The sequence below is a fragment of the Electrophorus electricus genome, chromosome 3, assembly GCF_041902795.1.
Source record: "Electrophorus electricus isolate QZ-2024a chromosome 3, ASM4190279v1, whole genome shotgun sequence".
NCBI lineage: Eukaryota > Metazoa > Chordata > Actinopteri > Gymnotiformes > Gymnotidae > Electrophorus > Electrophorus electricus.
In genome coordinates this window covers 26684491-26701136 of record NC_137499.1, presented here as the reverse complement: position 1 = coordinate 26701136, position 16646 = coordinate 26684491, and the positions used below count along the sequence as shown (strand labels likewise).

At 52.5% G+C, this 16646-nt stretch overlaps 1 protein-coding gene across 3 annotated transcripts in view; it reads right to left on the bottom strand.

The window, feature by feature from the left end:
- unc5a (unc-5 netrin receptor A) overlaps positions 1–16646 on the bottom strand; it is a 124993-nt gene that overhangs the window by 15969 nt on the left and 92378 nt on the right. For 2 of the 3 annotated variants that reach the window (XM_081710846.1, XM_035533329.2), the window contains 5 exons: positions 15593–15757; positions 5291–5479; positions 2825–3124; positions 1102–1189; positions 354–522 (listed from right to left, as the gene is read on the bottom strand). In XM_081710846.1, the coding sequence (XP_081566972.1) occupies positions 354–522; positions 1102–1189; positions 2825–3124; positions 5291–5479; positions 15593–15757 (911 nt within the window). The remainder of the gene's footprint in view (positions 1–353; positions 523–1101; positions 1190–2824; positions 3125–5290; positions 5480–15592; positions 15758–16646) is intronic. The other variant, XM_081710847.1, reaches the window with a different exon arrangement.

The window sequence follows — 16646 nt, the reverse complement described above, 5'->3', positions numbered from 1 at the left end:
TCGTCAATTCCTGCCACCGTTACGTCCTCGGCAGCTCGCGGTCATCTGACATTCTGTCTAGACCTGTGTCACAATCGTGCGACTCCTGCGGAAGGGGTTAAAGGCGGATGCCTCTGGTCTTCGTGGCGGAGTAGGGGGTCGGTGAGGTATTAAGGGGAGTGCGAGAGAGGGCCGGCGACTGTGCTCTTTATTACTGTCTGAGGGCCTGTCTGGAGGAGCCCACGATGGAGATACTGCTCGTCCATGTGGGATTCAGTCAAGTGGCAAAAGGAGAAAGAGGACCAGTAAAGAAGGGAGGGGATGCAGAGTGGACCGGCTACACACACACACACACACACACAAACCAGCCTCACCTCCCAGCTTCCCTCGTAGGACTGCTTCTTCAGCCGGAGGGCCCAATTCTCGGGGCAGGCGTCGGAGCAGTGGTCCATGCTGATGATGACGGGCCGGGTGAGGACCACGCCAGGCGGGCCGCAGCTGACCACGGGGCTCAGCAGGGTCTGACACCCAGCCAGGGGCAGCCTGCAGGGGGCAGCATGTTAATCAGGTTGCGCTACACTGACCGCTAGACTCAATAATTACAATCAGGTCCAGAATAATGATGATAACAATAATCATCATCATCATCATCATCATCATAACAATTACAATCATTGTTATTATTTTTCTTATTGTTGTTGTTGTTGCTGGTACATTCAGGGCCAACAGTGTAGATGTGGTGGATGCAGCTTGAATTGAATAGCAAATCCCTTCTAGTCCTCTGATCTTTGCTGGGAATTTCTGTGTGTGTGTGTGTGTGTGTGTGTGTGTGTGTGTGTGTGTGTGTGTGCGCGCGCATGTGTGAGAGATTATGGCTCATTCGAGTGTGTCGCATCAGAAAACACGCACGCAACCTGTTAATTCCTGAAACTAACCAGAAATACTTGCAAGCTCACACGCACACGCACACGCACGCACACACACACCCACCCACCCACCCACCGCCCAGTATGGGGGTATTGAGTTCAAACCCGCCGCGTAGCGCCTGCCAGTTCTCCCCTCTCCTCCACTCCTCTGCCTGTCTGGTGCTTCTCCTCTGTGCTGGACTGAAGCGCGACTCACCTCAGATCTTCCTTCCTCTGCACAGTCAGGTAGATCTCGTAGATCTTGCCTCGAGGAATGGCCTCTGGGGGAATCAGCAGGCTGATTCCTGAGGTAAAGAAGACCAAACAGAGGTCAGAAGGGGCTTCATTTACCAGCACTGGGTGGAGGATGGGGCACCGGCGTCGTAGGGTACATGAGCAGGAACGCACATTCAACGCACACACAACAGCATCGCCCAGATGTGCCAGTCCGTTACCTTTACACATCTGGCAGATGCTCTGATGCAGAGCGACTTACAATTTCAATCAGGTTACACTTGATTGGGAGTGTTAGGAGTCTTGCCCAAGAATACTTATTGGCATCACATGGGGCACTTGCCTGGATGGGGGATGGAACCCAGGTCCCCCCAGGGAGAGGCAGCATTGTACCAACCACTCACTAGAAATAGTCCCAGGAAAAAAACAAAAAACAATAAAACCAACCAACCAGGAGTCCAACTTATCCCTGCTGCTTCCCAGTAGCATCTAGATGTGAAACCAGGGCCAAAACCATTACTGCAGCAATTGGCATTTACATTTCATCAGGTCGGTCTTAAACTGTATATACTGAAATATAACTTAAGTGGAACAAATGAAATTTTCTTTATAACTCTATTTACTTTGTACTTAACATAATCGATGCTTTTCAGCTGTGTGGCTGCTTGGGACCTGCTGTCTTTTGTTGTTTCGTTTTTTGAAATCAGCCCTACATAAAAACATGACCTATTCGACAGTGTGTGCTCACTGTTTACATTTTACTGCACAATACACTGCTGGCTATACCAATATCTCAGGGGGGCTATATGACAATAGGTGGAACAAACAGTGCACTACTGTCTGTTCAAAATAAATGAAAAGAAATATAATCTTATGCATTTGTTGCTTGGTTTTTCCCTGTTTAAATTTACAACATTTAGCTGATGGTTTTATTTATAAAGCAACTTACAATTATGAGTGAGTACAATTGGAGCAATTGAGGGTTAAGGGTCTTGCTCAGGGGCCCAACAGCGGCAACTTGCAAGTGATGGGGCTTGAACCAGCAACCTTCTGATTACCAGTTGACTCACCAATGAGACACCACTGCCCCAATGTTGCACCAAATTCGTGAACCGAATCATGACTTCTGTGCACCTTTACACCCCTAATATGTTTTGGCTATATATGCAGGCTTGCATCTGTGGGAAGTCAACTCCAAAACATGAGGTCGGCATTTGTGACGTCTCTCGGCGATTCGTTATGAATCCCAGAGCGGTTTCCTTGCCGTCCTCAGTCACTGAAGCGAAGGAAGGTGTCTGGCATGCGGGACGGCGGAGAGAGAGGCTCGGGGGCAACCAAGGGGGGCGTTGGTCGGCCCTCCACGTGACGGCCGCTGTGAGCCCATGCTGGGAGAAACGAGCTCTGGAAACAAGTGCGGTTTCTGCAAAACGTTGCCTCACCAAAAGAGCAAGTGTCTGCCTGGCAGAAGGCTTTTACTGTCAGAAACAGATCACGAGCACAGCAGTGTAAGTGCTACTTCCAGCCAATACGCTGTTTACGTGGTTGTTTGCACGGCTCTTTACGCGGTTTCCGGGCCGAGCTCTCTCGTGTCACCTTGGTTCTCAACGCCTGGCTGTAAAACCTATCCCTAAAAAAGTGTGCAATGTAACCACTCCACTTCCACACCAAATCCCCACCCCTTCGCCACACCCCATACTCCAGCTCACCCGTGTTGGGGAGGGTGAGGCGGCCTCCCAGGAAGTTGAACGTGCCGTAGGAGGTGTTGACGCTGTCTCTGGGCAGCGTTTTGAAGTAGCTCTGGGACGAGAGTCGGCCGACGAAGTCGCCGGAGTCGCTTGGCAACTTGCCGTTGTGCAGCGTGTGCGAGCCGTTGGCCAGCGGCTCCAGCAGGGGGCCGTTGCTCATGGAGAACTTCTCGCCCATGTCCAGGCGCGAGCGGAGAGTGCCCTGGTAGCTCGTGGTGGTGGTGGTCAGGTCTGGCTGGATGGTGAGCAAGTGCGAGTTCTCTGTGTGAATGGAAAGGAGGGAGAGGAGAGAGAGAGAGAGAACATACTCATGAGGGAGGAAGAGCGAGCAAAGAAAGAAAAAAGAAGAAAATAAGAAAGAAAGACAGAAGGGGGGGTTAGAGAGAGAAAAGAACAGGGTGAAAGAAAATGACAGCCAAAGAATAAGAAATAAGTGCAACAGCAGGAGTGACGTGAGGGAAAGATTGGGAGAGGGAGAGAGAGAGAGAGAGAGAGAGAGAGAGAGAAAGGCATTTGTAACAGAACATAAGAGCTGACTATCTGGACATAGAGCAAGCCTGAAATGAACTCTTAATGCTAACTGATCACTCTCTTAATGAGCGAGCACTGAACACTCTCCCCAGTCCTGGCCCTGATCACACTCTCTTAATGAGTGAGCACTGAACACTCTCCCCAGTCCTGGCCCTGATCACACTCTCTTCATGAGTGAGCCCTGAACACTCTCCCCAGTCCTGGCCCTGATCACTCTCTCTTAATGAGTGAGCACTGAACACTCTCCCCAGTCCTGGCCCTGATCACACTCTCTTAATGAGTGAGCACTGAACACTTTCCCCAGTCCTGGCCCTGATCACACTCTCTTAATGAGTGAGCCCTGAACACTCTCCCCAGTCCTGGCCCTGATCACACTCTCTTCATGAGTGAGCCCTGAACACTCTCCCCAGTCCTGGCCCTGATCACACTCTCTTAATGAGTGAGCACTGAACACTCTCCCCAGTCCTGGCCCTGATCACACTCTCTTCATGAGTGAGCCCTGAACACTCTCCCCAGTCCTGGCCCTGATCACTCTCTCTTAATGAGTGAGCACTGAACACTCTCCCCAGTCCTGGCCCTGATCACACTCTCTTAATGAGTGAGCACTGAACACTCTCCCCAGTCCTGGCCCTGATCACACTCTCTTAATGAGTGAGCCCTGAACACTCTCCCCAGTCCTGGCCCTGATCACACTCTCTTAATGAGTGAGCACTGAACACTCTCCCCAGTCCTGGCCCTGATCACTCTCTCTTAATGAGTGAGCACTGAACACTCTCCCCAGTCCTGGCCCTGATCACTCTCTCTTAATGAGTGAGCACTGAACACTCTCCCCAGTCCTGGCCCTGATCACTCTCTCTTAATGAGTGAGCCCTGAACACTCTCCCCAGTCCTGGCCCTGATCACACTCTCTTAATGAGTGAGCACTGAACACTCTCCCCAGTCCTGGCCCTGATCACACTCTCTTAATGAGTGAGCACTGAACACTCTCCCCAGTCCTGGCCCTGATCACTCTCTCTTAATGAGTGAGCCCTGAACACTCTCCCCAGTCCTGGCCCTGATCACACTCTCTTAATGAGTGAGCACTGGGCACTGTCTCATTCCAGCATACACATACTATGGCTTCCCTGTGTTCAGAAAGTAAGCTCCAGGGGACATTCATTTAAACAGCACACCAACAGAAGTCGATGAAAACGCACACAGACACACACACACACACACACACACGCACATGAACAGGTCCCTGTTCACAAACCCCTAACCCTGATAAGAACTCCCTCATGGATAAATCAATTCTTTCTTCTCCTCAGTAACCACAATCAATTTCATACAGCTTTTAAAGCTAGCTTAGGAGAACACGTTTTTAAAAAACTAAAGCTCTTTTCTGGCTTGCTTAAGGCATAAAAAAAAGAATTCTATGTCTGCTGTGTCTCCATTTTCCACTTCGGAGCCACTTTCATTCCTGTCACATCAGATTAAAGGCAAAACGTCAGTGGGAAGAATGTGGTCTTAAATGCAGGGTGTGGCGCTTGAGGGCTCTCGGGCAGAAGACCACCCCCCAACGTCACCCCCCCAACGCCTGGCGGTGGAAGACGGCCCCCTACGTCACCGTCGTCCATGCTCGGCGTCGGGGACAGGCGTCCGCTCTCACTGGCGCTCTGATGGACTTATTTTCTGAACTAACAGCAGGTGGTGTGACAGAGTCGGAGTGGCGCGTGTGCCGCACAAATACGACACGCTTACACATACACGCAACCGAAACACACACAAGCACGAGAGGGCGGGGAGGGCAGGGTTCTGGCACGCAGCACACGCACGAGGACGGATGGCCACGGAAACGGGTAGAAGAGTGGAAGGATAGCCTACTGCGGCGGGTTGCCCTGTGCGGTGCCCACACACCTGGCTTGGTGGGCTTGATGCCCACGGGCTGGAAGCCGGTGGTGAGGATGGAGGAGTCGGCCACGTCGGAGTCCAGGCCCTCCTTCTTGCGGCGGTACACCAGCACCAATACCACCAGCAGCAGGGCCAGGCACAGTGCCACCGCCACGATGCCCACGTACAGCGCCACGTCCTCGGCACCGGCCGCCGCTATGGGTGGAGAGGGCGGGGAGAGAGAGAGAGAGAGAGAGAGAGAGAGAGAGAGAGAGGGTGAATGAAAAACAGAGCCAGAGACGGAGAGCCAGAGAAGGAAAGAACGGGACAGAAGAGAGAGAGAAAAGTCAGCATGAAAGGCAGAAAACGAGAGCAGCAAAAGAGGGAAACAGAGAGGGGAAGAAAAAGAAATTGTGCTGCTGGGGAACACTTCCAGCGCGGCTGAACAGCTGGTCTGCGCGCGCGCTCGCCTTCCCGTAACGCGCTTAAAACGGAGGCTGAGCAGGATCGGCTCTACCTTTAACACACGCAGTGTCACGTTTGTTACTGAAGTCAGCAGCTGCTCTCCAAATGCGCGTGAGCCACTGGAAGATCCTGAGGGGCGTGGCCAGAGAGCAGTCAGGCCTCCCTGGGACCAGACCATTGGCCAGCTGGCTTGGGGGGGAGGGGGGGGGGGGTGTTCCATGGTGAGAGAGGGGAGTGCCAGACTGCTCCCTCAGCACTTCACTGCTGCTGAATTAACAGCCATGATATTGAAAGCCACAGACACAAAAGGAGGGTGGCAGGTAGGTGTGTGTGTGTGTGTGTGCGTGTGTGTGTGTGTGCGCGTGTGTGTGTGTGGTGTTGTTTGGGGGGGTGGGGGAATGGCCAGGCTGTAAACTCTCTCCCCAGCCTGCAGTACGGTCATTCTAGTCAGTGGAGGTGAGGATATGTTGGGGGGGGGAGACAGATGTGTGTGCACGTGTTCGTTCGTTCACGGCACGAATGCTCCGCCCCCAGCGGCTACACCTGCACACACCACTCCTTTTGCTCCACCACCCACCTCTATTTGAATCATTTATATAAAAGTAAATGAACACACAAAATAGACCTATTTTAGATATATTTAAACTAATCACTCAAATTATTAAATTATTTTAATAATTTTGAATACATTTAATTAAATTAAACTAAAATTTTATTAAATTAAATTATTGAATTATAACTTTTAAAAGAGTGTCAAGCTGAAGCGTCCAGGTTAGTAACCAGGCGAAACCTGCATGCATTTATCACACCTCATCCAGACAAGTTAAAGCCCAGAAGCCTCGTCTCTGGAGGAAGGCTTAGCTTAGGCAGTGTATGCAGCATTACACACACACACACACACACACACACACACACACACACACAGCTGTGTTTGTTTGGATTCAACAACAGTGAAGTTGTCAAAGGAAATGATTCAATCAGAACTCTTCCACAATCTCTTCTCACCGCCCTTCCCCTGCTACCCCCCAAACAACAATGACAACAACAATCGTCTCGGTGACAATTAAGAGAGCTGCCAATTACAGTTCTGACAGCGGCGTGAGTTTAATTAAACTCCATCCTAATTGTTAATCACACCCTCAGTCGCAGAGTCGAAATAAATATCATCGTCGTGGCAATCAATTTGTGGTTAGACTTTCTCGATAAACAGCGACTGTCAGATAGGTCCCAGTTAGCTCCTTTAGCGCGCCGCAAATTGACTTTGAGTTTGAAATAACGTACGAGGCGCGACGCACCAGTGCGCGCCCCCGCACCGAGAGTCTCGGCGATGCAAGTCTGCCAGTGTGGTAGAAAGAAGCCGGACGTTTTGGTGCGGGCGGAGAGGTGGAGGCCTTCTCGGTGAAGAGGTCTCACCTCAGGCAGGCTCTGACGCTCTGTGGAGAGTGTGACGACAGGAGGTGTGGGTGGCGGTGGAGGAGGCGGCCAGAGTACGTTCACACGGGAACGGCTGAGGTACTGGTGTTGTCGCAGCAACTCTTCCGCGGAGTGTGCGAAGGAGAAGGGGCCGGAAGAGGGGAGGAACGTGAAAGAGTAATGACGGGAAAAGAGAGAAGGTGAAAAAGTGAGTGTGTGTGTGTGTGTGTGTGTGTGATGGCAGGTGTGGAGGCAGGATAAGTTGAAATAAAATGCACCATAAATGACCGCCAGCCTGCAGCCACAGGAGTCTTAGAACTGCTTTCGTTTGAGATTCAGCCCTCTGATTATGTGTGTGTGTGTGTGTGTGTGTGTGTGTGTAAAAATCATCCGTGTGCGCATGTGTGTGCGGGCGAAAGTCTCCTGAACAGTTTGAAAAAGCCACTGAAACGGAAGGCCAGCTGGAACCGTCGCCGGTGCCAGCGGTGAAAGACCTGGGCACCTGGGTGAATGTACTCCGGCACGTCCGGCACGTCCGGCAGCCTCCCTCCCCGAGCCTGCCGTGTGACAGGTGCCTTTGTCCTCGCGGCCCCTCCCCTCCGCCCCGCCCTTTTGTTCACAGCGTAAAGCTCCTTGGGCTTATCAGAGCATCAGCGGGTGGAGTTTTTATCGGAGCCAGCAGGTGCCACACGGGACCAATTCCACAGGCTAACTATAGACCCGGCGCACAGAGCCATCGATTTTCATGCAGTGGGCCAATAATTGAAAGGACGTCCATCACAGATTAATTGACAGAGTTAATCAGGTTTATAATTGGATAGATTCTACCTAATTCAGTAAGGCTGGTCCTCACCACATCTACTCTTATAATCTCACCCTCGCTCTCTCCATCACCATCTCTCTTTCTCTCTCTCTCTCTCTCTCTCTCACACAATTCCTTCTCCACTTGATTCAGGCAGGAAGGGAAGTAGTCGAGTTGCTGTTGATTCCTCCACCCTCCCTCCCCTCTTCTCTCTCTCTCTCTCTCTCTATCTCTCTCTCTCTCTCTCTCTCTCACACACACACTCACACCCACCCACACACACACACACTTGCTATCCCTCTTTAATCACTTCACAGCTCAGAGACTGTAACATAATGGAGACCCAGAAACTGCAGGAAGCCAAGTGTCTGTAGGTGAAATTGTCTCACTCTGAAGTGTGAGAGAGAGAAAGAGGGGGAGAGAGAGAGAGAGGGAGACACAAGGAGAGAGAGAAAGAGAGAATAGATGTTGACCATGGCCTCTAATGCACTGGCCTACTATTAAACTTGTCCTCATACTCTAAATACCCTTAAACTTCTTTAAGCACCCCACTGACAACAGAACGATGCATCTACATCTAGACCACACAGTCTAGGAAGTCTCTAGAACTTGGAACAACAATAAATCGCTAAATTAATCTCTAAGGAATGCACAGGCCAAACACACGGACATTATAAGCTCAACTTCAACCCCGTTTCTAAGATCCACGGGCAGTTTAGCCTGACCGAAAACAAACATTGGCAGGCAATATTTAAACTTCTGTGCAAGAGCGCTCCACGGTCCCAGAAAGAACACCCCGAAAATGAGGATTCGCTCGCAGTTTCGTGCACGTTTCCTCGCAGTGCCCAGAACGAGAACTTCCCCAAGAGCATTCCGTCAACAAACTCGTTGCCCTACACAAGCCCACCCCAGCTCTTGGTAAGACTCAGCTACCCGCCTGTCTGTCGTCAGGAGCCCATGTATACCCTGCGCAGCATGCCCTCTTTGGCAGCAGCAAGCTCTATAACACCTGTCACTGGAAGCCAGCCCACCTGTCAGTCTCCAGTCAGATCACGGAACGGCATCTCCAGGCAGGTCCACACGTTCACTGGGCCTGGCCCGGCCTCGTCCTCACCCCGAGCTTTTTGTAGACGGCCCAGAATTCATTTGACATGGTGACTGTGCGCACCGACTCCTGAGGCGCCGGGGTCTTGGTGGACCCCCCCCCCGAATGACAACTATATTATGTCATTTTAATGTCTAGCATTTTAAAAGCATTTCGCATATTCAAAATATACAAGTGGTCAGCGAAATTCGTTGTTTTTTTTTCCTGTATCTCCTTTAATAAGATAGAAATGGACTTGGGTTTCACTGGGTGGAGGCTGCCAGCTTGTTAATAAAGTCCCTCCTTCCCAGCGTAACACAGTCGCCACGACGCTCACGTCCATTCCGGCAGCCTGTTAGACTGTCGGACCCTGCGGCTTCGCGGGATTAGAGCGCCTCCCTGCTTCCTCGCTGTCTTGCCCAAGCCTGCGGCTCTGCCCTGCGTCGATGTGCCTGGCAGCTGACTCCAATCGCGAGTCCTAAAAACAAGCCTCTGCCTTCACTTTCCCCTCGGGCTCGCTGTTTTGCGGGCAAGCCGACCGTTCCGCACTGCCAGCGCGTCCCGCTCGTTTCGCCTGCCTCTAACGTTTGCTGTGAAGGTGTCTGTGTATCCCAACTCCGCAAACGGCAAGCCTGTTGCCCACACCCCCGGGCCCACGCTGCCTTCTGATGTCTATGTAGCAAATGCGACTAAACTTCAGTTGCTAGCGGTAACGGCCGACCTAACAACTTGACGAGCGCCCCTGGCAACCCGTATCAGCTCTGCCAAGTCATTCCCACCTTTCCCCAACGCAGGAGACCTCAGTATACAACAACAACAAAGTCACTCCAACCCCAACCCCTACCAAGACATCAAAGTCTTCTCCCACTGGCCTAACAAGGGGAGCCCAAAGTTCAGATCTGACGGTTCTACCATGGAGAGTTCCATCACAACTCTTTCATGACCAGCCAGACTCATGTTTGATTGCCTGGTCCGGTCCAGGCATACAACAGGTGCCATTTCAGATTTCTGTCTATGAAGGAGTCTTGAAAAGCATTTTGCAGTGGGCAATTCAAAAAAGCAGGAGGGGTGGTGGGTGTTTGGGCAGGGGGGATACCTCCTCTTTCAGCAGGAGTGTTGAATCAGGCCTTTGGCTACTGCGTGCTCGCCCACCACGCTTACACGGCGTTAAACCCGAGCTCCACGCATCCTTTCTGAACGAGCCAGCGCTTAACAGCAACACCGTCCGCGCGCGCACGGAGCCTCCCGCAATCTGAACCGCAATCATGTATTTTCATTCATCTTCTCCAGCTCACGTAAGGAAGCGCTTCAGGGCCTCCACCTCCTCCTCCTGCAAACGCTGGCGGTGAATCTCCACGGCGTTGACCCACTAGCTGTTGAATTAGTGGCGGCGTGATGGAGTGATGGTACACTGAAGGCTGCAGTCCTGTTGGCAGGAAAGCTTACTGTAGGCCTTCCCAGCATCCCACTACTGACTCAACAATTCATGCTCCCCTTCTCTGTCTCTCTCTACCTCTCGCAAAAAAGCCCTGTCACTTCTATTAAAGTAAACTGTCTAATCGATGGATGCTTGACTGTTTAAGGCAAGTGAGTCAGAAATCGGGTTTATACATTATCCCAGCTGACACAATGAAGGTTTTCCCCATTTTATTTTTAGTGAACTCCACTATGCAGTTCCAACCCCCCACCCCTCACACACACGCGCACACTTACACACACACACACAGTATCCTGAGTATAGTATATAGCGTACTGTGACTCGTCTTACATAGTCAAATTCCCTCATCTCTACACAGGTCTAGTGTACAAATAAATATGTAAATATTAGCAGTCCTGAGTACGCCGTTAATCACTTGTGCTTATGTACTACTTTTTGTAAGAATATGTATGCCAGGGGAGAGCTAAACTGCTCCTCCTGCAACGATATCACCACGACTCCATCTTAACACACGCTTTCCACCAACTCCAACGCCCAACTATTAAGTGTCAGTATCGATATGCTTTTCTGCAGAGACATTTTAATGTTTATTTCACATATTCTGGAAGCTCTTCCCTTTTGTGCACATCTCTCAGGATATTTCTGTTTAGAGAGCCTACATGTAAGTCCATAAGGTAAAAAATGAAGCCCAGATAAAGAGGGAGCCGGTAAGTGCGGGCAAAAGAACCTGCGACTGGCAAACTGACTAATTAGGGCAAACCTTACACACTGTTATTTCTACTTCAATCCAAATCTTTCTTGATTAAAGTCTTCAGTCTTTGCAACACCCTGTAGAGATCTGAGTAATGTGTTAGGATCCTGAAGTAATCAAGCAATGATGTCCTCCCTTTCACCAACTACTAAAATACGGCACTAAAGTACACGCGCACACGCCCTGCTCAGCTGTAACGCCTCGCCCAGCTGTAACGCACACGCCCTGCTCAGCTGTATCACCTTGCCCAGCTGTAACGCACACGCCCTGCTCAGCTGTAACGCACACGCCCTGCTCAGCTGTAACACACACGCCCTGCTCAGCTGTAACGCACACGCCCTGCTCAGCTGTAACGCACATGCCCTGCTCAGCTGTATCACCTCGCCCAGCTGTAACGCACACGCCCTGCTCAGCTGTAACGCACATGCCCTGCTCAGCTGTAACGCACACGCCCTGCTCAGCTGTATCACCTCACCCAGCTGTAACACACACGCCCTGCTCAGCTGTATCACCTCACCCAGCTGTAACACACACGCCCTGCTTAGCTGTATCACCTCGCCCAGCTGTAACGCACACGCCCTGCTCAGCTGTATCACCTCACCCAGCTGTAACACACACACCCTGCTCAGCTGTAACGCACACGCCCTGCTCAGCTGTATCACCTCACCCAGCTGTAACACACACGCCCTGCTCAGCTGTATCACCTTGCCCAGCTGTAACGCACACGCCCTGCTCAGCTGTAACGCACACGCCCTGCTCAGCTGTAACACACACGCCCTGCTCAGCTGTATCACCTCACTCAGCTGTAACGCACACGCCCTGCTCAGCTGTATCACCTCACCCAGCTGTAACGCACACACCCTGCTCAGCTGTATCACCTCACCCAGCTGTAACGCACACACCCTGCTCAGCTGTATCACCTCGCCCAGCTGTAACACACACGTCCTGTTCAGCTGTAACACACATGCCCTGCTCAGCTGTAACGCACACGCCCTGCTCAGCTGTATCACCTCGCCCAGCTGTAACGCACACGCCCTGCTCAGCTGTATCACCTCACCCAGCTGTAACACACACGCCCTGCTCAGCTGTATCACCTTGCCCAGCTGTAACGCACACGCCCTGCTTAGCTGTAACGCACACGCCCTGCTCAGCTGTAACGCACACGCCCTGCTCAGCTGTATCACCTCACCCAGCTGTAACACACACGCCCTGCTCAGCTGTAACGCACACGCCCTGCTCAGCTGTAACGCACACGCCCTGCTCAGCTGTATCACCTCACCCAGCTGTAACGCACACACCCTGCTCAGCTGTATCACCTCACCCAGCTGTAACGCACACGCCCTGCTCAGCTGTATCACCTCGCCCAGCTGTAACGCACACGCCCTGCTCAGCTGTAATGCACACGCCCTGCTCAGCTGTAACACACCCACCCTGCTCAGCTGTATCACCTCGCCCGGCTGTAACGCACACGCCCTGCTCAGCTATAATGCACATCTCACCCGGCTGGAACGCACATGCCCACTCAGCTGGAACGCACATCTCGCCCGGCTGACTTGACAGGGTCTGTGGTAAACCCAACCGGTCTGACGTCTCCCTCCTTCTCTGAGTCAGTTCCAGATTCCTCTGTGCAGGTCTTTCCTCCCTCATATGCCCACAGCCTACATTCAACTCTCCACTCTCACTCCCAGCCCCTTTAGCGAGTTCGCCGCTAGCTTCTGATGTTGACACACACATCCTTGACTACGCCTGCCTATTCCTTATTCCTTCACTCCCGTTGTTCCGCTTCAAGGATCCTTTCACCCTTCCCAAGCTTTTTCTGGCTTCAGCGTTTCGGCACCCAATCCACCCCCCGCTCCACACTAAATGACCACCGTTGTATTCAGCCAGAAAAGAAAGTGCATGAAAAAGAGAAAAATGCATTGAAAACCCTCCAGACTGGGGGGGTGGGGGGGGATCCCAGTCAGGTTTCAGGGATGGAGGCACAACTTTGCTTGCAAGCTCATCACAGTGAGTGATGTCGTCCCCCCTCCCCCACCCCCTTGGACCGGAGCGAGCCACCTTAAAGAGTGTATTCCCTTCTTCCGCTGATAAATACGACCCAGCGGGCTCCGCGGGCATTATCGCAGGGCATTAGTCACGCCGAACCCGGAGATTTCTCATCTCGCGGCCAACCGCGGCCGCGCATGCCGGGATGAATAATGGTGGGCTCCCGAGGTCGTGGCAGAGCGGCACCTGAATTCTCCATGGTGAAAGTGACCGCCTCGCCTCCCGCGATGCTGGCTGTGATTAACCCCGTGATCAGTCCTGGGGTTAAGGAGAAGGACCGAGGCGTGGGCGGAGGACCGGGTCACCGAATTGCGTCGACTGCCGCAACTTCTGCAGTTGTCATTAGCGCTGCTGCACCAAAGGAGGCAACAGAACTGGTGGAGGTCGCGCGATCTCGCGCACCCGCCCCCTGCGGCGCGCTTTCGCTTTGCTGCCAGCCCGACGGCCTGGTGTCGATGGCGCCGGGCTGATAATTAGAAAGACTGGTGAGGGTGGTAGCGCCATGTTTGTGCCGTGATTGCTCCGCGACACCCCCCCACCTCCAGACTCGGGTCCTATAATTGCACCTCTCTCCGCACCTCCCGACCTGCTACAGAGGGAGCACTGTAATGCCATGGCCTCCCAATCATGAGCAGCAGTTGATTTTTGTTCTTAAATTTAGCAAGGAGCAAATTCCTCATGGGCCGAACCTCCCTTTCTCTCTCTCTCTCTCTCTCTCTCTCTCTCTCTCTCTCTCTCCACTCTCCCTCTCTCTCTCCAGTAGGAGACAGAGCCCACAATCTTTGTTTGAGTGAAAGTTTCCCCGGGCAGCTAATTATAGCCAAAACCCGTAGCTGCTGAGCTGAGAGGCCGAAGCCAGCAGGATTTCTGCCTATTGCGATGCATCACGGGCCCATTGTCTGCAGACGTACATCTGCTGGGAACAGATTGCGATGAGAATTGTACTGTGGCCAGCATTCTACTTCACTCTGAATTCTGCCTATTCAGAGAGTGTGTGTGTGTGTGTGTGTGTGGTGGGAGAGGGTATTTAAAGCATGCAGGGTGCTTGTGTGTGTGTGTGTGTGTGTGTGTGTGGTGGGAGAGGGTATTGTGCTTGTGTGTGTGTGTGTGTGCGCATGAGAGAGAGAACGAGAGAGAGAGAGAGAGAGAGAGAGAGAGACAGGGGCATGAGACCAAGCTCTTAATCCTGAGGGATCATTCAACACTAAACCTGAGCAAGAGAGAGACCCACACGAGAAAACCACTTTGGTGCTGAAGACAGCCCCGCCCACGCCTGGCATAAACTCACAGGTCCTCTCACCCCTGAGACACAGCTCACAGACCAGTTCTCTCTGAGCATGTCTCATCCCTGGATGCCAGCAACATCGCTTATCCAAAACCACAATACCACAGTGAGTGCTCTGATCCAGGAGTGTGTGTGTGTGTGAGTGTGTACGTTACTTTACTAAGAGAACACGGGAACATGTTTTAAGGTCCAGCTGCTTCCCCCCCACCCCCACGCTGCACTGACTTCACCCAATTTGAGGGAGAAACCAGTTGAACGGTGAACAACATCCACCATCTGCTCTCAGCGAACCCTCCACGGTGCAGCCACACAGACCAAGTTCGGAAAGATAAAGGCGCGGTCCTGGCCATTGTCACATTAAAATGCTTCTGGGCAGGACGGGCAGTTAAAAGTACGTAAATGCGGGCCAGGGTGCGTGTGGCGTGATGGATGAGGGGTGACGTGGATGTCAAAGACGGCCCGCACGCGCCGTGGAGAACATGCGCACGCCGGCAGCTCGCGCATCTTGCTCTGCCTAGCTGAATCCTAAATTCCGTTTTTACGGAGCGTTTCCCAAAAATGCCATCTCCACAGAGGAGCCCCACGAGGTACTCTGGATGACTGATGCTGGAAATTATTCACCCCGTGATGTGAAAGTCGATGGTGCAGTTTGCGCCTGCATGCTTATGTGGGTTCTCGACCAGATTAATACCAAAAAACGCCAGTGCTTCAGATCCTTAATAAGGCTCCTGTTGACATGTTTACGATCTCTAATCTGGAAGATGTGGGTGGAGACAGACGGCTGTTATCCAGAACGCTGTGCGCGGCTGGCGGGCTCGGAGGGTTCTGCCGGACATGGTTAACATGCGACTGCCCTCCAGGCGGGGACGTGGCTTGGCTGATACTCACTCCGGGGGGCAGGTCTGCCCTCCAGGCGGGGGCGTGGCTCGGCTGATACTCACTCTGGGGGCAGGTCTGCCCTCCAGGCGGGGGCGTGGCTCAGCTGATACTCACTCTGGGGGCAGATCTGCCCTCCAGGCGGGGGCGTGGCTCGGCTGATACTCACTCTGGGGGCACTGCTCGCTGGTGCAGTTGAGGGACTGCAGGTCCAGGCCCTGGCAGGCTTTACCCCCGGTACCCGGGGCAGGTTGGGTGCACTCCCTGCTCCGCCACATGGTACAGTCCGCGCCGCACGCTGACCACTTGCTCCACTCGCTCCAGCCGCCGTCCACTAAACACACACATGCCCACACACACACACACACACACCATGGACACAGACGCAGGAGAAAATAACCTTTTGTCATTAGGTGCAACAGAATATATGTGGTTATTATAAGAAACTGACCATGTAACACGCACGTGTGCGCACACACACACACACACGCGCGCGTGCGTTTCCCCAATGCACACTGGTATGGTAGTGATGCAAGGAGACATTTATTCTCTGCCTATGTTTTTTGGGCTAGTTTTCTCCTTGCTGTGTTTCTGTGGAGCACAGGTGTAAAATAATGTGGCTTCCACAACCCAAAGGCTGTCAAGCTGGTGCCAGTGGGTGCTATGCCTGTCTTTCTCTTAAACTTGCCTAGAGGTACACACACACACACACACACACACACACACACACACAAACACTTACGACACAGCTTGTGACCACAACATCAGGGAACGAATTGATTTGAGTAGCTGCTATGACCTATAGTTACCTTAAAAATTGCCCCCCACCCCCAATTATGAGAATAAACAGTAGGAGGCATTTGAAACATGGAAACATAAATGGTTAGGGGGCAAACACTGTGTGTGTATGTATGTGTGTGTGTGTGTGTGTGTGTGTGTGTGTACATGTGTGCAATAGAGCACAAATTTAGCATTTCTTCCCAAGGAGGAGCAGGAGAGCCATGTTGTGTAAGGAGAGGGGTGTGATTATTCTGCAGTGGAGGGCAGGCGTGCGGGGTGGGAACGGCGTGTCGTTAGGGCTACTCGGGGCAGTTAGCAGCAGGACTAAAGGTGAGCGAGGGCGCAGGCAGGGCTGGGAAGGTTCCCGCCTGGATAATGAGCCCTCTGGGGTCTGCTGGGATTTTCCTGCTCTGCACCAGAAACAGGAGCTGCACTGACTCCCA